Below are 21,687 nucleotides of genomic sequence, written 5' to 3'. Positions count from 1 at the left end.
CCCACCACCAATATCAAGAAATGCTATGTATTTAGGTAGTCTGATCGCTGTATTTCATGATAGGTCACAGCTCCCAAAGGCAAACCTTGCAGGTGGCTTCACTGAACAATCAGAGTCGCCACATGATGGGTTGTTCTTGAGCCACCTCGTCCAGTTCCCTTAAACTGCACCTGAAGAGAGGCAAAGGTGTAGAGCCAGTCCACTGAAGGAGCTACGCGGGCATCATGTAATTGTGACAACAGCCATGTGAATTTTACTCTATTCATGGGCCGTTCACCTTTAAACATCTGTTCTCAATCTACTGTCGGTCGTAGGAGACTCAGTGGCCTTCAGAAAATGAATAGTCTTGGTCATATTCCTCCTGCATGTCCATTTTTGAGGAAGTATTGTCCTGGGCTAATACCTGTGCTCGTTTCCCCTGTGTTGCCAAAGGCAATGAAGACTGAGATTGAGTGGCTTTGGGATGCCCTTGACCCCTGGCAGCGTCAGACAGGTTTGAAGCAGCTCGGCAAACATCTGATTCCCATGTAAATGTAAGGCTTTGTTCACAGAACTTCCCAATCCCATACGTGCCCATGGGCACTGAATTAACTTTTCTTTAAAATTCAAAGTAACATGAAAATTGACAAAATGTTTCCCTTCCAAAACATGGCTAAGACATTAATGTTTCCTGTCAAAATCCTAAAGCACAAGTCTGAAAATTAAAGTTATATAGTCCAGTGTTGAAACTCTGAGACTTAAACTAGCTTTTTTTCTTACATTTTGTGGAATTCACTAGTATTATTTGAAATGCAGCTGTTCTTCATGCACAAAACCAGGAGAGCTTCTCAGAAAATATTGGAAACGGTTAATATTTTATGAGATATGGAAATAAAATTCATCAGTGCTGTCTCCTCCAGTAATGCTTACAACAGTTATAAACAGAAGGTGTAAAAAACCGTGAGGAAGATACTCTCACCAGGACTTTGCATCCATGTCTAGGAGCTGTTGGATATGTGGTCATATATACAGTCCACAGCCTTTAAGGACACCTCAGGTTCGACTGTTATCTGTAGCACTGTATATCTGATCAAACTTGAAGAGAAGGCATTCAGGTATAGCAGTATTTCTATAGTAGTCTCTGTTCAGTGCAGTCTGGTGAACACCTCTAGCCAGACAGGTTTTAATCCTTCCTCTTCCCTTCACTGCCTTGTTCTGTGAATGCAAGACATGATACTGAAAGTAACTGAACTGTTTTCGAATAGGGAAGATTGAAAAGATGACGTCCTTACAGCTAGGCTAATATTGCAGAGAAAGACTGTATGAAAATTTGACAAAAATGTGAATTTGTTCTGAGTGGAGGTTGTGAATGTAGGAGGCATGCAAACAGAATAGTGGTGGATGGTCACCAGGCAGCGCATCTAAATGCAGATTTCAGAATGATTGCAGGACAGCAAACATCACTTCCAAAGTAGCTATTATTTGCGTTGGAAATGTGCTTTTGACATCTGTGTTTTTTTAGTTGGGAAATAAAAACAGATTAGAAAGTTATTAGACAGTAGCCAAACAAAACTAACACAGCATTCAAGTAGAATAACCTCCTCACAAACAGACTAATAATTATTTGTGGAGAATATTCACCAAATAACGTCAAATTAACTAGAGGAAAGGATGATCTGTTCCTGACAGATTGTGGGCAGTGTACGTTTCGTGCACATACTTGACTCCTGGCAGATGAGTTCATTCTGGCATGAGATGGAGCCTATTAGGAAATTGGCTACACAAGTAAAAGTCCACACTCCATTTCCTTTAGGGTTGCTAAGCGCAACAATTATTGCCCTCAGTGGTAAGGCAAGCACTTAAATTAATAAATGTCCTATTAATGAGTACGCTAAACACGAAAATGTCTGAACTGGAAAAATACCAACTGTGCATGTTACCAACTGGGCGTGTGTTTCATGTTGGTTAACCAAACTAGCTAATAGGATAAAAGCCAAAGGTTGTAGCACACATAACTATGAGAATTTAGTTTTGTCCTGAATCTACCTTTCTATGTCAACAAGAAATCTTTCAGAAAAGTGGTGATGATACGTGACCTTAAAAGCAGTATGATGCTGGGTGTTAGCACACTCATATATAAGTTTATGTGTAAAAAACCCAACCCAACGACTATAATTTCTTAATCTAAAATGAAGAAGGGTAACCAACTGTGACAAAACCAATTCCACCAAACTACAAATTCTTCAAACTGGGCAAATTCTAACTATCTCATCCTGGATTTTTAATCCGACCTTGCCTTTTTCACATGAAGCATCCTCGTTCTTGATCGGAAATGAAAGTCTGCTTTCTCCAGTTTTCAAACTTTGAGAGTTTCCTCTCCACATTTGTAAGCTGTCTGCAGCCCAGACATCCGCCAGCTTCTTCTCCGTGGCCTCTTGAATACGGGAGTGGTGTCCTAAAGGAAAAAAGCTGTAAATTTGACATGAAACTTTACGCCGAGTGCATCAGTTTTGCATTGCTTATACTGTAAGATGCTTACTGTAAATGAAATTAAGTGTAATCCAGCAGCAAATGTGTTAAGGTTCAGGAGGTGGGAAGGCTGCAGCGTGATACAAGTTACAGACAGTAACAAGCCTGCTGCCAAATGCAGCTCTCACTTTAGAGCCCTTGGAATACAGTCCTCAGGCACCCTAGTCTTCATTAAACAAACACAGCTTTTTGTTATTGTGATACGTGGCTGATATTTTTATGCACAGTGTAAGACAGGGGCCTAGTGTGGATCTCTGGTGTAAGTGTGTGTGCCTGTAAGGGCAGCAAGAGAAATCAGAGACTGACAGAGTTAAAATGCTCTGGGATCAGGGCTGAGCAGAGCCGTATCAGGCTGCATGAAGCCCCAATTAGCTATATTTCACACACACATTGGGCAAAAGATTTCCAAAAGCCCACAAGTGGTGGGATGTCCAATCCCCGCTTTGAAACCAGTCTTAGTTGGATACTAATTGTCCTCGGTGCCTTTGAAAGCTCCTCTGGGGTGACTAAATTGAACACTGGAGTCTTGAGCACTGCAGTCCTGCAAGGCATCATCAGAGGAGGAAGGAGGACAGGAGGTCTGAAGGCTTAGGTGCCTCCCAGCTCTCTGGCAGCACCAGCTGGCAGAGGTGCGCCAGTCTCTGCTAAGCAGCGCCCTTGGACACCACCCTCACCTGGGCAAGCAGAGCTCCAGCCAGCCCCAGGAGATACTTGCTGCCATGTAAGTCTTTGGCATTTGGAGTACTAGGCTTAAATAAAACGTTGCAAGCCTCAAACATGTTAGCAACTCTACAAATCCTGCAATATTAAATATATGCAGAGTCAAAATAACATGCCATCAAAAAAAAAAAAAATTGTCATGTTTTCAATGGTGAGCAGCACCATCCTCCAAGTAAAAGAATGTACTTACTGTGTCTTTCCTTTAAAAAACAAGAGAGCATAAACCTTGCAGAAAGGAAAAAGTATAAGTGCCCAGCAACAAGGACTTTTGAATAAATATCCTTATAATTCTTATGAATGTCCCATTGATTACAAGATATAGCCAGTAGAGAAGTCTGATTGTCCAGCCTTGCACAGCCATTTACCTCTAGGAAAAGCAGGTTAAATCTGGATGTAAAATGCTGATTTAGTAGTTTCCTGCTTCCATAGAAGAGGCTCAGATGATCCTGGAAACTAAGCTCACAGCAGAAGCCAGCCAGGGTTATCCAGGTTCTGGTCCTCACTGATGTTACTTGGGCATCTGAATCTGAGGGAGTCGCTTACCGTCTGTGGCTGTATTTTACCCACCAGTGAGCCTGAACTTTCTTCACAGGGGCAGTGTAAAATGAATTAATATTTTACAACATGCTTTGAAATCCTCAGATAAAAGGCACTGCAACATTGCAAAATATTTCATGGACAGGACCATCCGAGGTGCGATCTGCCTCTTTTTATGTAACGTCCTTCAAAGATCAGAAACTAATTGGACTCCGAGATGAAACAGTGCAGTGAAACAAGATGGACCCACAGTTCCCAACATGGCTATCATCTGTAACATCACAGGAAGCTGAATGGATCAGATAATTCTACTAAGAAGGCCTGGAAATAACCATGAAAGCTTTTTTTTTTTTTTTCATTTGACCAAGCCGAGCTTTTGTGGTCTTAGCACTGAGCACATGGATATACTCTCCAGAAGGATCACTTTGAAAGGAGCCTAATGATTGTTTTTTATAAAGCTCATCCCAAAGGCTGACACGGAAGAGGCATAGGAAATGCAAACCGCCCCTGAGCTTCATCGGGCTGCAGATCATGAGATGAGACCTGTGCAAACTAACAGTCTGGATCTGACCCACCAAGAAAGCTCGCCTCTTAAGTATATAAGAGCTGTCCAGACGGCACAAGTAAGGTGGTGGTTTCCCACGGTTTGCTAAACAGCCTGTCAGGGCTGCTTTTCAATAGCTAGTATTTATATAGTTAACAAATACTTCGGAATGTTTGTGGAGTATTGATGGCTGCCTGGTCTTGTTTGCAAAGTACACTCATTTTAATTTGACCAAATCGTAAGAAACGTTGAGTATTTGCGTCTTTGCTGACGCATCTCGTATCTGAACCTGATGAATGTGCCAAGTATTTTCATATCCACAGAAGAAATCACTAGGAGTAAAGGGTGCTGAGTTCACCGTGCTCAGCACCTTGTGAAACATGATTCTTTGCTTATAGCCATATAATCTTTTTTGCATGTTTCACGGTCATTCATTAGAATCTGTTCTCTCCTGGATCCACTGGTGTTAAGTCTTGTTAATTAATACCAGTTAGACTTTTGCATATTGACAGAAGGGTACATCTACCACACATTGTTGGTGTGTCATGACTGGGGGTCTTAAAATTATTTGGGGGGGAAAAACCCACCATAAAAAGTTGCTACGTACGAGCAGCATCCAGTTGTGCAATACCACGTTTAGTCGAACTTGTGTGTAGGTATGGAGGTATTTTGTTTCATGCCTCAAAAAGAAGTTGGTAAGCTGTGTTAAGAAAGCTGTAAAGTATGCTACTGGAAGTATTGGAATATTATTGATAAATCAGTGGTGTATCCTGATCTTGAATGCTGTGTCTAATCTTGGTCTCCCTCTTAGAAGGGACACAGCGGGAGCAGAAAGACTGGGGAAAGGATGGTCCAAGTTACTAAAGGCACGGGTGAAAATCGACCCAGAAGGAGAATAGAGGGGGGATGTAATACGGGCAAATACAAAAAAATTGGTTTGGAGAGTGTGGATTATCCTTTCCCGTTAGACAGTAAGGAGGGAGCGAAGCAGACCATGAGGAGCCAGGAGCCCTTTTCGTGCGGTGCGGTAGCCCAGCGCCAGCAGGAGCCGCCGGGGCCGGGAGCCGGGCCCGCTCCGGGAAGCCCCGGCCCCGCAGCGGGGAGCGGGAGCGCTGTCCGCAGCCGCATTACGCTCCGGGCTCCCTGCGTGCCCCGCCGGCGCCGTGCCCGGCAAGGCTCCCGCCGCCCCGGAGCGCTCACGCCGCGGGCCGGCGCTCCGAGGCCGGACCGCGGGGCGGCCGCCGCCCGGGGGGGGGGGGGGCTCCGCAGCGCCCCTCGCCGCTGCGTCCGGGCGCCACCCCCGCCTCGACCCGGGGGGCGGCCCCGGGAGCCCTGGGGGCGGGCGGGGGGGGCCGTGCCGGTGACGTCGGGTTTGCAGCAGCCCCGAGCGGCAGCGGGCGGGCGGGCGAGCCCCAGCCCCCGCCGCCGCCGCCGCCGCCCGGTGCTGCGGCAGAGGGCGGCGGGCCGGGAGCCGTACCGGGGGAGCGCCGCCGAGGAGGGCTCCGGCGGCGCCAGGATGTAGGCGCGGGGCGGCGGGGAGCTGCCGCCGGCGACGGGCTCGCCATGAAGAAGCATTCGGCCAGGGTGGCCCCCCTCAGCGCCTGCAACAGCCCCGTCCTCACCCTCACCAAAGTGGAAGGTAAACGACGACGCTGGGACCTAGTATCCCTGGGAGACCGGTACCGCCACGGGGGATGCTCCGGGGCCACCGGGTAGCGCGACGGGGGATGCTCCGGGGAGACCGGGTACCGTGACAGGGGATGCTCCGGGGCGACCGGGGGCGATGCCGGGGCGATGCCCGGCGGCGGGGGGGGCTGCGCGACCCGTGGGCGGGCGGCGGGGGTCCCTGCCACCCGCCCACGGGTCGCGCAGCCCCCCCCCCCCCGCCGCCGGGCATCGCCGGCGCCCACCCCCGCCCTGCTCCGGCTCTTTCCTCCCCCGCGCTCCAGAGGCAGAGCTCTTCTCCTGGAGCTCCCCTCGGGGCCCGGGAGTGAGCTGTGAGCCCCCGGGCAAGTACTTGCCAGGCGAGACCCCCCGGCAGGAGGGAGGGAGGGTGCTGGACAGATTTGACCCCCGATGGGAGGGACACAGCCCTGCGTCCCAGCCATCTGTCCTCACCTCTGGTTGCCAATCCAGCTGCATGGTAGCAGTGGGGTTGGGGCTCTGTGGCCAGGAGGGACATTAGGAGCCCGACAGCAGCAGGGGGTTGGCAGACCTTCAGCGACCACGGGGACCTTTGGAGACTTTCAGGGACCTTGAAAAGGGCAGCGATGTGCTCAGGAGGGTCTCCCAGAGAGGTCTGATGCTCTTGGCATAGCCAGTGGGGAGGTCTGGGGCAAGGAGCTGCAACCTTGGGTAGAAACCTGTAGGCCATGTCCTAGAGAGGCAGAGCAAGTGAGATGGAGGGAGGGAGGCAGAAAGGGATGAGCAAGATGAGGCAAAGAGGAAGAACAACTCAAAAAAGGGAATGATTGAACAGTAAGAGGTAAAACATGAATGTGAGACTGTAGGAAGCTCGTGAAGAAGAAAAAAAGTAATATTGAAAACCTGAGGAACAAAGAAAGGAAAAGAAAAAATGGTAGCAAGAGCTCTGTGGAGGAGAAAGTGAGAAAATGCAGAAATGCCCAAGAGGGGGAAAGAAACTAAAATCAGCAAGTAAAAGTGGAAAATCAGGAGTACCTGAAGGTTGTTATTTCAGTTTATGGAGAATACAGCTGTTGCATTCCCCCAACATAAAAACCACCTGCTGTAGAGATAGGAAAAGGGATCTCAGTTTTCTGACCAAAAGAAGACCAGGCCTGATCTTCATTACGTTATAATTAGAATTTTAAAAAGCCCTTGGAGTTAGCCCCATGCACAGTAGCGTTTCTCTCAAGGTTTGCATTGGAGGCTTCTCTGGGCAGGGAGCACGTCTCCCTTTCATTTGGTGCACTGCACATGCTTTATGAATCATAAATAATAATAACCCACCAGGTTCCAGCTTTGAAATGTGGGTCATCTCATTCCTCTTCTACTAGTTCAAATACAGTTTATTACCTACCTTATATAGAAACAGAAGCAACGCAATCTTTTCTTGTGCTATAAAATCAAATCCTTTCCAGCATTTCCATGTCCGTTCTGCGTACCAGCTCTCAGATACCCTATCGCCACCCACCAGGGACTTTGTTGACCTAGTTGGACTTTTCCTTCTTTACTTCAGATTCTTTTTTCCTTTACCATCAATGGCAAAATCTAAATTGCCTTGATGGTGTATGATAGGGCCCAGAGGTTGTACAGAGGCAGGTAAAGAGCTTCCTTTGCTGTTTGCTTCCTTTTAATGAAACAGGCTGGCTTTGTTGGAGAGCTTTGCTTTCCAAATCAATTGGCGTTTCCTTTCAGACTAATATTGATGAATTTTGCCAGCTGGTGTTTAAAGCCATATGAAAAAGCCAAGTTATAGGCAAAAATAAAGCGAGGTGGTGGGCGTACTGTGGACTGCTTGCTTCCCTCGGTCTGGCTGCTGTACCTCTAGCAAAGATTTGCCTTCCTAGAGTTCTCTGATAGTCCAGGTCCCTTGCAAAGGCGTAGCCAATGCTGCAAGAGCAAGACAGCAAAAACTTTCCTCTGCTTCGTAGTTGTGATTATTTTTTCCCCTATCAACCACCATCAAAGTATTTAAAGGATCTTTGGCAGAACCGCTAGGAATATGTTTCGCTCTAGGATAGTTAGCCAAGAGGAGCCTTTCATTGATATGCATTGCTGTAAAGCCTTCCAGCGTTCCCTCTATTTTCCTGTTGGTGCAGTAGCTTCTTTGCTTTAAAAGGGAGATAAGGACTTTGTGCGCCTTCAGTAGTGTGACTGCCATTTCAAATTATTTCAGAGATTGAATCATCAGTATGCACTGAGCCTGCTGTACCAGCACTTTTCAAGACAACTATATCTACACGCATCATTCAGGCAGGCAGTAACCACGCCATGGGTTTTCTGTGCCTGGTACCATTGCACACACTTCACATTTTGAGAAATGTAGGCTCAGTGCCTGCTTTGTGTTTGCCCATCTCTCTGTTGTTTTTCTCACCAGTTTCCATCCATGGCACAGTGGCTGTTCCTCTCAGACCAGCCAATTGGCTGGTTTCACCCTATTTGCACCTGAAAGCACAGTGTGCTTTGAGGACTGACTTCCCTTCAGTGGGAAGGGAAATATTTCCATCCCCGCTGTGCATCTGGGGATCTTCCAGAGATAGGTGACATCAACTTTCACGAGGAGCTGCAGGACAATCACCTGGCCAGAGAAGACCCATCCTCCATTTAATTAGCCCCTACTTAGAGCTGCTTATTTCCAGGCTTCCAGCACCAAAGAAATGGTATTGCAACCTCCCCAAATAGCGTGTTTCCTCTGCACTGTTCTGTCGGGAAGAGCGACAGCGGGGATATTCAAAGTTGCTTATAATGCAAGTGATACCTCTCTGCTTTCATTGATTACACGTAAATATCTAAACTGAGTTGCTGTGGAACCAGATTCTGCCATGTGCTCAGCTGGAGTAACCTTGTCTGCGTCACTGGACTTGCAGGGAATGTGTACAAGTGCAAATGCGAAACGAATTTGGCCTTTAATATATTGCGTGCCTGCAGGGAATTCATCACAAGCGTATCAGCACTGTAATCACTTTAATAATAAATCTTTCTCACTTCTTTAGCAAGCACAAACTGAAGATCCCAAGCGCAGCAAAAACTTTCATGAGTGGCAGTCTGCTGCCTTAAGATATGCGATTGTTATTATCCTCGTTTTGCAGATGGGGCAGCCAAGAAACTGCAGAATGAAGCAACTTGTCTAAAAACAAGCGGCACATCTTTTCACAGAGCAGGCGAGAAGAGACTTACGATAGATATGAATAGATCCACAAACTTCCCACACGTGTGTTCTGGCCACGGGATGGCACTGCCACGAATGGATGTGATAGAGGTGTGAGAGGACTTCTTTTACTGAAGTCAATGACTTCAAGTTCCTACTAAAACTTCCTTTTTGGGAAATAAGCTGAAATGTTGCATAAATATATCTCTGGATAAATACTGTGTAACTATTAGCAGTGTTCTGCTGGTGGCATCTAAAGGTTTTGGTAGTCAGGCAGTGCTTGTTTCTAATTTGACTGAGCACTACGACAGACCCTGTGAAAATTTCACCCAAGAGTTAGCATTTGTAGAAGCAAGAGTTGTGCCCACTGGTCTTTTTTATGTGGGAACTGTACATTATAGAAATAGGCAGTGCTCGTGCGTTCTAGAAAACAGGAGCAGCTGGAGAGCAGGAGAGGCCGGTGGCACAGTGGCTCAGCCAGGGCCATGGGTTTGTGTGTGCTTCCCCACTGACGTGGCCTTCGCGAGGAATGCATGCTGGCTTCTGCGTGGAGTAATTTGCGAAATGTTCGCTTTTGATCAGCCTGTCTCTCTGCACAGAAGACAGTCTTAGATGTGAACATTCATGATCAAGGCAGAAACCATCAAACCCACCTTGTTCTTGCTCCATAGTTGTAGCAGCTTTCGCTCGCTCCTGACTGGAGCTAGAATGGAGTGAATGATCTAGGGGTGAAGGCAATGGTAACAAGTTTGTATGCAGCCAGCAGAGTGAATGGGGGTGTAAATCTGCTGTGTGTCTGCTTCCCCATCGTACCTGCCAGCATGCGCTCTGTTATTACAGGGTAAAGTCAACGTGCCTTACTCCCCTGAGGGAAACGCGGTACCCTCTTCCATGTTTACGTGGATACTGACTGTTAAGTGCACATAGGCAGTAATTACACTCTGGCTTTGCCCCAGGGCAACTTTTGCCCAATTTTCCTATTCCTTGCAGTATTTTCAGTTAACACAACAGCGTATTTGAGCAGATATCCAAGATCTTGTTCCAAAGGCGTGAGGAGTTTCTTGTTGCATAACACCTGGCTCCCTTCCCAAATGGCAGCGTGCTTTCGTAGGCTTTAAACAGCCTCAAAATGAGCCGCTCCTAGCTGTGCTAAGCTTACTCACTGGGGATTCCCACCAGCTCATCTCTGATCATGTCCCACTGCTTATTTCGTATACCATCTCGCCTGTGCAAACTCATAAGCTATAGGTTTGGAGGTGACCCATTACTTCTGCACTGTATGTCCCCTCCCCAAATGATACAAAAATAAAATGAGACCGTTCTGATGTTACTAAACTAATGCCAGAGCAGGAGCTTTAATGCATCACAAAGCAGAAAGATAAGTTATTAAAGATTTATCCAAGCTTCCTTACTTTAGTGGCTGAAATGAGCCAATATGTACACACTGTGGACAAACAATAGTTTCATTTGCAGCGACAGGATTTAAGAATAACAGCAACCATTGGATCATCTTCTCAGACCTTCTGTGGATCACAGGCCATTACATTTCACCCACTTATCCCTAAATGAAGCAAGGTGCATTTTCTAGTCATCTTGAATCAATTTAGGCATTTGCTCTCAAAAAATAAGCAGATTATTAATCCATCTATTTAATTATAGATTTCTCCCATGAGAAGCTGGAACAAGAACTAGTAAAAAATAAATATTAAGTCACCAGAATGTGTCATTCTTTGTCTCCTATTTTCATTCTGTAATTCTTGTAAAAGAATAGATCATCATAGACTATTTCAGTTGGAAGGGACCTACAACGATCACCTAGTCCAACTGCCTGGCCAATTCATGGCTGGCCAAAAGTTAAAGCATGTTACTAAGGGCATTGTCCAAATGCCTCTTAAACACTGACAGGCTTGGGGCATCGACCACCTCTCTAGGAAGCCTGTTCCAGTGTTTGACCACCCTCTCGGTAAAAAAAAATGCTTCTTAATGTCCAGTCTAAACCTCCCCTGGTGCAGCTTTAAACAGTTCCCATGCATCCCATCACTGGGTACCAGGGAGAAGAGCTCAGCACCTCCCTCTCCACCTCCCCTCCTCAGGAAGCCGTAGAGAGCAATGAGGTGGCCCCTCAGCCTCCTCCTCTCCAAACTGGACAAGCCCAGAGTCCTCAGCCGCTCCTCACAGGCCAGGCCTTCCAGCCCTTTCACCAGCTTTGTTGCCCTCCTCGGGACGCATTCCAGGACCTTCACATCCCTCTTAACTTGTGGGGCCCAGACCTGCACACAGGACTTACTCCAGGTGAGGCCGCGCCAATGCTGAATACTGTGGGACCATCACCTCTCCTGACCGGCTGGTTTTGCTGTGTTTGATGCACCCCAGGATGTGGTTTGCCCTCTTCGCTGCCAGAAATTTTGTCCCTCTTCCCTAATGGCCGACAACTGTAGACAGTAGGATTTGTAGCATAGAAACAGTTCAATATAAAAGCCAGAGTTCAGAAAAGACTAGTAATTCAACATAAAAGTCTATGATAGCTCAACATGTTGTTGAGCTGGGTGTTCCCCAGCAATTTCCTAGTGATAAGTCTTATATATAACATTATTTATGTTGTAGCTTTCCTAGCACATTATACTCAGCACAGCACATTCACTTATATACAAAGCAGCTCCCTCCACTTGGCTGGAGTACCATCACCAACCTTTAGTCCACAGCCCAGTTAATCTTTTTGATTATAAACCGTGAAATGTGACTGCAGACCTGGATAGCATCCTGCGGAAGCAGGAATTTGGCCAATAAAAGAGTAGATTTACTTTGTAATCTTCACTGAGTTTTGCTGACAGCCACTGCAGCATAAGATCAAAGGCGACAGGAAACAAGGCATTTTTAGCAGTGCAGTGATGGCTTGCTTTTAGGCAGAGCTGCCCACCAAATGTGTTGGCACCATGTATTGGAGAAGCCAGGTACCACCTCCGATGTTAACTGCCCAGTTCCAGGAACCTGGATCCACTCTGCCTGGACGTAATGCAGGGATACCTAGCCTGGAAATTTTGTGAGTCCTACTCAAGGCATGAATTTAGCCATGGCATCTAGCACCCTTTGCTTATACAAAAGTTATATGTTGACTCTTCTTGAAGTAATAGGTATACATTTTGCTCAGTATCACTATTTCTGGCCAAAAACCTCCTCAAATTAAAAAAAAACGTGTGAGCCCTGTAAGCCTCGTAATTCAGTCATGGAGAATACAGAAGTGAGGAAGTATGATCTAGAAATGCCTGTTCCACAATCACCTCAAATTCCCTAGTGTGAGTCTCGGCAAGGATAGTACTGTATTTATGGCTGAAAAAGGCATGAGTCTGTCTTCCGTAGCTGATCGAATCAAGTGAGGAATAGCAGGCTGCAAAAGTCTTTCTCACTGAAAAGAGGAAGAGGCAAGTATCAGAGAGAAAAGAGAAACTAGAATTTTTGCATGTAATGTGTTTTTGCTCGGAGTTATACTGAGTGCCTTGGTGCCAACATGAGTCCAGCCAAACCTAGCTTTGTTCTCAAAGGAGACCCAGCTTTTGCTGAGCTTGCTGGTGAGAGATGAGGAGGCATCCTCTTCTTTCTTCTGGTGGATCCTTGAGCAGCAAATCATGTGGGGACTTCTCTGGATATATGTATGTTACTCCAACCACTGTGAGGACGCTCAAGTCCATGTCAAGTCTACTCTGATATCTGGTTATTGATTGACAGAGAACAGATGCTCCAACTATCTTGTTCTGAACTTAGGACCTGAAAAAGCATTGTGTTTGAGGTTCAATAGCAGGTTAACCCTTTAGCTTCTAAGAGAACAATCAATTGGAGTTAGAATTCAGTATGCAAGAAACCAATGGGCTATAGCAAAATCTTCTGTCTAAAACTGTGTTTACTTGAAAGCCAAGCAGCTCTGAATTTTGGAAAGCTCCATAAGGGAGAAAGAACATCGTCTTGTTTTTGATAAAATGCAGCCAGCATAGCCTCCACAGTTAGCATGAATGCACTTACCTCTTGATATAATACCTGTATATATGTACTGATATAAATGTGCTATTTATATTAGTATAAGTAGTTGAATTCCCTTGGAGATAAAACTGTTACTCAAGAGAGACGCATGGCACTCAAACGCCTGGCTAATTAATACAGTAGTTACCTGCAGAGAATCCAGTTTGTTTTTTTCACCAGAACAGACAGTCATCTCTCAAACCTTTGTTCAGGGTGAAATTTGCACAGACTCTGATTAAAATTTGCCCAGAATACAGTTTTGCTCATAGCTTATTTTTGTTCTAATGGAAGTGCTGCTTCCACAGAGATGCTGGTCTCCTCAAAGTCAATGGCGAAACTCCCAGTGGCCTCACCAGGTAGCTCACTGTAAGCTTCAGGCCAGTTTTTATTCAAGAAAGGGATGCAGAATAATGAGGAAAAAAAAATCTCTTTTTCCATACTATCAAGAATGTGTATCTCATAATCAGGTTTATTCTTTACGTGCTGTTATGGCTGTTACTTTTCAGTACCACAATGCTGATACTGTACTAAGCACCCAGTATCTTCCATTTTCACTCTGGACTCCAGTCATGCATTCTGATTAATAATAAAAAGGACAGTATTTAGGGGAACTCCCCAGCCCACAATATGGAATATCGTATTTTAATGAGGCCCATTTGAGTGCAGCACTTTTAATAGAATTTCTGAGCAGTTGCCTCTGAAGATAAATTAAATGGATTAAAGTCCAAATTGCTGCAGTATGGAGTTGATAATTTTTCAGCTCGCTCTGTATCAGTAACAGGAATTAGAATATATATTTTGCAGCAGGCCTTGCTGGAGTATTTGACAGAGGAAGAAAGAAATATGTATGCTAAGGAGGAGAATTTAGTATATCTTCAACAAATATGTGCAGATTATTTAATTCTAACTCTTAGTAAGCTTAAGTATAATGTTTAGCACAAGATAAACCAGGAATTAATATATGATAACCATTAGTGATAGAAAATGCTATATCTGTGAGTAATACTTTAGGATTTGGGAGTACCTGTTACAAGAAACATGCCCATTTGGTACAAATTAAGCTATAAGGATGATCCGGTGGTATGAGTGATAAGGGACAGATTTCCACAGACAAGAGGGCAGAAGAATCATCTTGATTGCCTGTGAGCCAATAGACCTGTTTCCTACCCTATTGAAGTTAAGGTGAGATGATCAGATAAGTTTGAATATCCTGCATAGATTATCGTAACACTTTATTTTGTATAATTAGTTAATTTATATTATGAATTCAATAGCAAAAGAGCGTCTGAACTCAGGCTGCATTCGTCTTGCTTTGAATCTGTGTTCATGCAGTTTTCCCCATTTCCAGATACCTACATCCCTTATTCTGTAGCGTCAAGCAGATTCAGACCTTCTGACCTAATAGGTTAATACCCTGGTTTTGTTCTTTAAAATAACCTCTACTGTGGATTTTAAAACTATCTGCTGTATTGATTTATTCTTAATTTAGTCATGCCATTCCATGATCAAATTAAGTAAAATTATTTTTATCTGTTCCTGTAAAAGCAAGGTACTTAAAGAAAGTGTTTTAAACTATTACAGTTCCCCAAAAAGCGTCTAAAAAATCCATATGTGCAATGACATTTTGACCAAATATTCTCATTTAAAAACTGATTTAATGAAGGTTTATGGGGTTTTGTCATTTTTCCATTACAATACATTAATTGGTATTCATTAAAAAATATAATACTGGTCTGTTAGACCTTCGGTACCGACCGTGGTTGGAAAGTTGGGGAAATGTGCACAGACAAACCCAAAGTCGTTGCAGCACTAAGCGTTGCAGTCCCATCCACCAGCCACCCACGGGGACTCACAGCTTCCCCGTAGGAACCCAAGAGCAATTTCCTCAAAAATCACACACCCAGCCACCATATGGGGCCCGACCAAAGGTCTGTCTGGTCCTGTCTCCAACTCGGTGGAATTGATCGCGAAGGTATATTTTCTAGCCTGAGATGCATCTCTGACAGTGTGGGTGTGCTGACAGCTGCAGTTTCCCCAGATGTAGGAAACAACTTTTTTTCTCTGTTTTCTGCTTTGTTCGTAGTAATTTTTGGCAGTTATTTTGCCTTTTTGGCTGCTCCTGAACACTGAGTTGCCCTTTTTGTGGAGCAGTCTGTGAAGAGCTCAGGATCCCTGGTGGCAATGGCCAGAGCCCATCGCTGAGTGTGCAGCATGTGAATTGTTTACTCCCACCTCCACCTCTTTATCGGCACACTTCTCCATCTGCCGATTTACGACCCGGTCATGTAGCCCGTCATCCCTTGCAGCTGGCCCTTACCCCTGCTGATCTGCTTAACTTCATGTCATTAGGAAACTTTGGCACCTCACTGCTCGCCCCCTTGTTCACATTACCTGTGGTTATGGTGAAGAGTGCAGGTCCCGCAGCAGACCTCTGCAGAGCTTCAGCTGCTTCCCCCATTGCTGTATTTACTCCTCACTGGTTTCCTATCTTGCACTGAGCCTTTTATCCATTCCAGCACCTTCCCTGGCTGCTTGTTTTCTGTAAGGTGCTTTGGAGTGGGATTTTGGCAGAAGCCTCTTAAAAACCTAGAAAGAGAAAGTGCATCTCCTTTATCAGTGTGCCCATTGACCCCCGTCAAAGGACACCAGTGAGGCTGCAGGATGAATCATCTAGCTTGCCCGGTAGGTAATGCCAAGCAGAGTCCTGTGTTTTATGCAGTGCTAAGATGCCCGTTCCTCAGTATTGCTCACTCTCTCTAGCACTTGCCACTCTGTTTCAGAGTTGAGTTGGCAGCTAAGTGGCTGAACACTTTCCTTCAAAAAGTGGAGGTGGAGCATGTGCTCCTGTTCAGTAGCTCAGTGCGTAGAGCAGCCTCCCACCCCCTGTGCTAGAAGGAGCAGGGATCCCGTGTGTCCAAGTGGGTGCCCTAACCTGCAGGCTTTCCAAGGCCAGGGGAACCCAGATATCAGCAAAACTGGTCTGCTCAGAATAGAAAACATCCTTATTTATTGGCAAGGCATGAAGTGAGGAGGTCATTTGCCCAGAGGAGAAAAAGCGAGGCTCTAGGCTTTGTTCCAATGGCTACTTCAAATACAGAATGGAAATATTTCTTGGAGCTGACTCTTAAAATGAGAGATGGAAACTCTGAAATGTGTCTTTGAATCCTGACAGGATCTGGGTATAAGAGAGGCACAAACCTGCTTAGGAGTCATGGTGCTTAGGCGAGCCCAGGAACAGATTCTTTGGCATCTGAGGAGCTCTAGTGGGGTTGGGAGAAGGATACAGATGGTGCAAGCAGCCTTGGCAAAGCTAAAGCTAATTTGGAGAAGGAGAGAACATCCCTCTATGCAGAAGTTAGGCTGTGTGTGCTCTCATTACTGTTCTGTGCAGCAGAGACATAGGCCTTTGGAAAGGTTGATGCACGGAGATTACTGGCTTCCAAAATGAAATATTAACAGTTCCTTAAAACCAGCTATCAGGATGACCTGCGAAAGGAGAGGTCATCGTGGACAATGGCAGGAGAAAGCTGCAGTAGCTACTGGGTGATCTACCAGGCAACAGATGAGTCCCTGAGACCTCTTTAACCTGACCAACTGTGAAGAAAATGCCTGGGCAACAGGCAATATATTCATATATATTTATCTGAATAAATATAATTTCAGATTTAGACAACTACAGTGGTGATTCGGGATCTAAATCACTGTGGATTTGGCGCTTCATCTTCTCTTCACAAGATGATACCTCAGCTATTTTTTAACAGCTTAGCTCAAAAATCCTGAACAGCTAAATAATGCATAGCTAGTGTGGTAGACAGGAATGGGATAAAAACACTTCGAGGAGTTTGGGAGTCTGCTACTGAGGCAAATAGTATTGTTTGTCCAGAAAACCACCATCAGAAATCATCGCGTGTGTTCTTAGGTATGTTTGTAACTGCAGGTAATTGTGTTGGAACTAACAGTCTTCCATTGATCTCTCTGGGTAGTAATTATTGGGTGAAGAGGAACTCACACAGCATCCAAGGTTGTGAGAACATACCTTGTGCAGTGTCCAGCTCCAATCCCCCTCCATATCACGGGTTTCTAGAGCTCTGACCACGCTGAGGGTCAGGCTCTGTCTTACGGGACTGGCCTCAGCTCCTTCTCCCCTGTTTATGATAAGCATATAATAGTTTTGCAAGCTTTACAAACATGTTCTGTGCAATGCCCAAGCAGCTACAAAACATTTGAGAGGCTGGCAAAATGGAAATGCCTTGAGAATGGCTCATTTGTAATTGTCAGAGAGACCTGTGAGGATTCTTCCTTTTGTCAGAATTTTTTCCAGAAGCCTGATTTAAAGAGCTGTTTAAGAACGTGCTTACACTGAAGCACATTCATAGCCTGGAGAAGCTGGCAGAGTTGTGCATTATCATTAGGCACGTGTTTCAGTCCCTAATAGGCAGGACCTTAGTCTGTGACACGGGTCACTTGCTCACTCTGAAGGGTTGGCAAGGGCACCCAGCGCTTTTGTAATACTTCTTTCACTCATTTGCTGACTACGTGGCAACAGCTAAAGCATTTCACTGGTGACAGCTAAATGTGTTTGTGTGACGGGGCCCAGCTCTGAGCCTACCAGTGCTGTCTGCGGTGGCTTTACTCTCTGTTCCCGACAGCAGCGGTGGAGCGGTGGGACTCATCTCACCCAGCTTCAGACACCTACACTAGAGACACCTACTTCTGAGCTTGTCACCCCAGACTGTTTAGAACTGAGGGAGAGAAACACGCACTTGCAGAGGGTGATTCATGTGGCTTGTTTTAATCGTCTGCTTTAGGAGGAGATAAACCGTGCTATGGAAATGTCTTTTTTCTGTCTACTAACTATGCAAAAAGTGTAAATGACTGTCTGAGATATACAAGTCTGCACAGCAGATGTCTCAAACCAAGAAGATGAATGCCACCCTTGGTTTTTATCAGTATCACGTTTTTAACATATACAGTGAGGTACAGCGTGGTCCTATGATAAGCCTTTAACTGGCTAGCTGTGCACAGGAGTCTTAAGCCTTAAAGCGCTTTTGAAGTGGTCTGGACAGACTATTTAAAGGTGTTACCTCTGCTGGGGTGGATTTTCTCTAACCCAGCGCAAGCATCTGTAGTCAGTGAGAAAGGGCACATCATCTAAGGCATCTACCTTACGTGGGGTGTGTAGTGCCTTCCAGTGCCTGTTTTTCTCTGTGGCCTCAGCCGGGAGTGTGGAGTGAGGAGCTCAGGTGTAGATGTCCCTACCACAGGTATCTGAAGTCAGCTGAGAGGAGTCTCATCCATAATGGAGGAAACAGAAGGATGGCTGTTTTCTGGGGTCGGGGATCCACGTGGGTAATGGCATCGGCAGTGGCATTGGAGGTGATTTCCTTCCTTTGCTTCTGAATGCCATGGGAGAGAGGTTGGGCTTGAAGGGAGGGAGGGAGGAGTGGTTCCAGTTGGGAATTATGAAACAGGAAAATGAATAAACAAAAGGCAGAATGAAAAGCCAAAATTAGTAAAAGCAAGATAGGCATTTTCCTCTATCTCAGCATCTTAATTTGTTCTTTTGGGGGATACAGTAGCATACAAAGCAGTCTGCTGCAAGGAGGGATGGAAGAAACCCATTAAAAGTCTGGAGGAGGATGTCCAGAAATAAAATAATGTCCTGCCTCATCCATTCTGAAAAGAGATTTTGCCATCTTTAAATTCATGTGTATTCTGTTGCCAGCTGGCCCTTGCACAGTGTTAGAAAGAGAGTGAGGAGCTTCTCATCTGTGTGTGGGTTTGATGTCACCCCATCTGTGCACCTGCAGTTCGGGTGAGGAAAATGTCCCCATGGGGACACACGGACTGGGCAGCGAAAGCTACAGCTCTGGGCGTTATGCATGCCAGCTGGCAGGCAAGTCCCCAGCACAGTAAATGAGAGGGTGAGGCCACATGGGTGTCTATCGTCTGTAGCATCCGCCATTTGCAAAGACAGTCTGGCTTTTTGGGGCAGATTATGTCCCAGGTATCTTGCAGGACAGTGCCGCATCCCCTAGAAGAGGCTGTGCCCATTTGACATCTAGCCCACCAGCAGCACAGGAAATCATGAGGGCACCATGCGGTTGCACTGACAGATACTACAAGTCTCAGCTTGTAACTGTTAATCACCAGGACAGTGTTTTTTGCCCCAAAATATGGGGCCCATCACCATGAAACCCATCATGCCAGGGATAAGTTTTTACTCCATCCAGCATGTAAATGCATCCAAAGAATGAGCATCCATAGAAATTTAAGCCTTGAGCTGCAACATCACTTTAGAAGTGATACATGCAGTATTGTCTTTTGCTGAAAGTGAATGTTTCTGTTGGTGTATTTGACACAAAATTAAACGTACCTGGACAAGTCATTTTGCCAATGGAGCAGAGAAAACATCAGTAAAGTTTAGCTTTATTTCATAGGGAGTAATTGCCATGGAATAGAGTTAAAAGGCAGTGATATTCATGGAAGCTGTCCAAATGAACTGCTGATTCATGAGTATGTGCACAGTACAAGGGGGAACAGGACGGGTGGCTTCAGCCCTTGGTGGGGAGAAGATCCTCACCACAGTGTCTGTTGTGGGGTGTCCACCAAACACTGCATTATTTTATGTTGAGTGTCTGGTGCATCAGGTGGTATAGTTGTGATTTTCCCTCTTTTCAGTGATTGCCAAGACTACTGGGCCAGAGGGCCAGACATGTTATCTTGCTGTCTCAGTGATCAATTATTATTTTAGAAAAAATAACACAGCTTCAGTGTTGTGATTCAGAGCACCTGCTCATCTCAGGATATCATATACCCTAGTGGCTTAAGGCATGTTCCTTAGTGTTAAATATCTTCAGCAGGAGGGGTTTAAATCCTGGTTTCCTGCTTCCTGGGAGAATAACTGAAGAGAAGACGGGGACGGCGGGTACCCTGCTAGCTGTCTTCTAGAAGGAGGAACATTTTTGCCTACCTCTCCAAGTAGTTTCAGAGATGCAAACTGTACGTGGAGGAAGGCTCTTCCCTGCATTGACACAGTGGCACAAACCCCTCGAAGGTCTCGCTTGGCACCCTGACTGCCTGGATTCTTTTTTTCTGTGCCCAGCTCTCCCTGCGGTCCATGGGAAGGATGCGGGAGGTCGTTAGGGTGTGCGAAGTGTTCGGTGTTGCAGTGACAACGCCCAGTAGAAAAGCTTGAGAGGAAAGGAAAACTTCAGTAATCATTGTGGAACTTGTGAGGCGGAGAGCAACAAAGAGCACTGGCAGCTGCCCATTGCGTGGTGAAGTTAAAAGAAATGAATGTACCGTTGTTCGGGAAACTGAACCCTGGCCAGTCTGTGCAGCGAGTGAGGCAAGCAATGATGTAAGGAAAATGTATTTAAATGATTTTGAATGAGCTAAGGGCTCACAGGCATCCTTTTTTTTTTTTTTTTTCAGTTCTAGCTTCTTCTAATGTTTAGCGTGTAGCTTGCAACCTTTCCCTTATGTGTTTGATACAAAGCCACGTTAACTTTGGATAATTCATTGGCCTGCTGGTGTATCTCCCATTGCGTGGGAACCAGCCCACACATCTTCTGTTGAAAACTGAAATAAGCAGAAAGATCAGCAACATCCCCATCTCTCTTAAAGCCGCTCAGAAAGACTAGATGTTTATACCTTTGCTGCTATACATTCTTTTTAGATTTCAAGGTATCAAACAGAGGCCACAGTTTTTCCCATTACAAAATACAGCTTTACTCGGCAAACTAATGGTACTCTTAGCTCAGATCATCCATTTTTTATCTGTAAAGAAATAATTAAGTAGTTCTCTCCATCGGAATAAACCTTTTTTTAATAATGTATTAGGTCATGTAAATACAAATTTAGGTTAACCTGCAATAAGAAGCTTTAAGAGATTTTCCATTCCAAATACTGATTCCTACCAGTATAAGGAAGGACTTTTTATGTGCAGATCTCTCTTAGTCTGCCTTGAACATACATAAACATTTGGTAATAATAGAGTCTTTCATTGCCCTGGCTGTACTTAATATTTCTCTTTTCACCTTTCGATGCATGCAATGACCTCCGGACACTTTTGAAGTTGTAGGTTCCTGGCTTTCATCATGAATTACTATTATGTCCTCCTTCAAGTGAATGGACCAACGAAACTGAAGTCAGCCTTTAACAGAAATCACTGCTGAGTGTTGCATGTGGGTGACTGATGGCTTTAGCAGGTGTTAAATGGGGTGAATTTAAGGCAGGCAGGTGAAAGCCCTAAAGGCGGTGGCCTGCTGCTGAGGTCTGCCAGCACGTTTGGATCTCAGTAGGAAATGAATCACCTAACCTCACTTTGCTTGTTCATTCACAAGCTGGATACAGTATCTGCTGATGGTGGTACAATAGCAGGGCTACAACAATTCATGTTTATGGATGTAAGTAAAGGGGCAAGGTATTGTAGGAGAGAAGTTACCTTTTCATTAAACCAAGTGTAAAAGAGACAAGTTTTTGGAAACATAAGCCTGGAGGAGGTTTTGATGGCTGTCATGCAGGTGATTTG

The 21,687-nt window shown here is 45.3% G+C and overlaps 1 protein-coding gene and 1 long non-coding RNA gene across 4 annotated transcripts in view; one reads left to right on the top strand and one right to left on the bottom strand.

Moving 5' to 3' along the window:
- Positions 1-21,687, top strand: part of SLC35F3 (solute carrier family 35 member F3) — a 193,817-nt gene that overhangs the window by 119,370 nt on the left and 52,760 nt on the right. The window contains exon 1 of one of the 3 annotated variants that reach the window (XM_087774064.1): positions 5,723-5,948. The exons of the other annotated variants lie outside the window; for them this stretch is intronic. Coding sequence (XP_087630190.1) covers positions 5,873-5,948 — 76 coding nt within the window. The 5' untranslated portion in view covers positions 5,723-5,872. Of the gene's footprint in view, positions 1-5,722; positions 5,949-21,687 lie in introns of those variants that run through there. 3 annotated transcript variants of the gene reach the window in all.
- On the bottom strand, positions 1,104-7,442 carry LOC148053279 (uncharacterized). Its single transcript, XR_015708084.1, has 3 exons — positions 7,350-7,442; positions 2,271-2,434; positions 1,104-1,194 (listed from the first exon to the last, which is right to left on the bottom strand). It is a non-coding gene; the product is annotated as an uncharacterized LOC148053279 (long non-coding RNA).

This window comes from Nipponia nippon, unplaced genomic scaffold (genome assembly GCF_047370975.1).
Source record: "Nipponia nippon isolate SJK-2023a ecotype South Korea unplaced genomic scaffold, ASM4737097v1 scaffold_4, whole genome shotgun sequence".
Lineage (NCBI taxonomy): Eukaryota > Metazoa > Chordata > Aves > Pelecaniformes > Threskiornithidae > Nipponia > Nipponia nippon.
The sequence above is the reverse complement of the archived record's forward strand: the minus strand, read 5'-3'. Positions and strand labels throughout refer to the sequence as shown.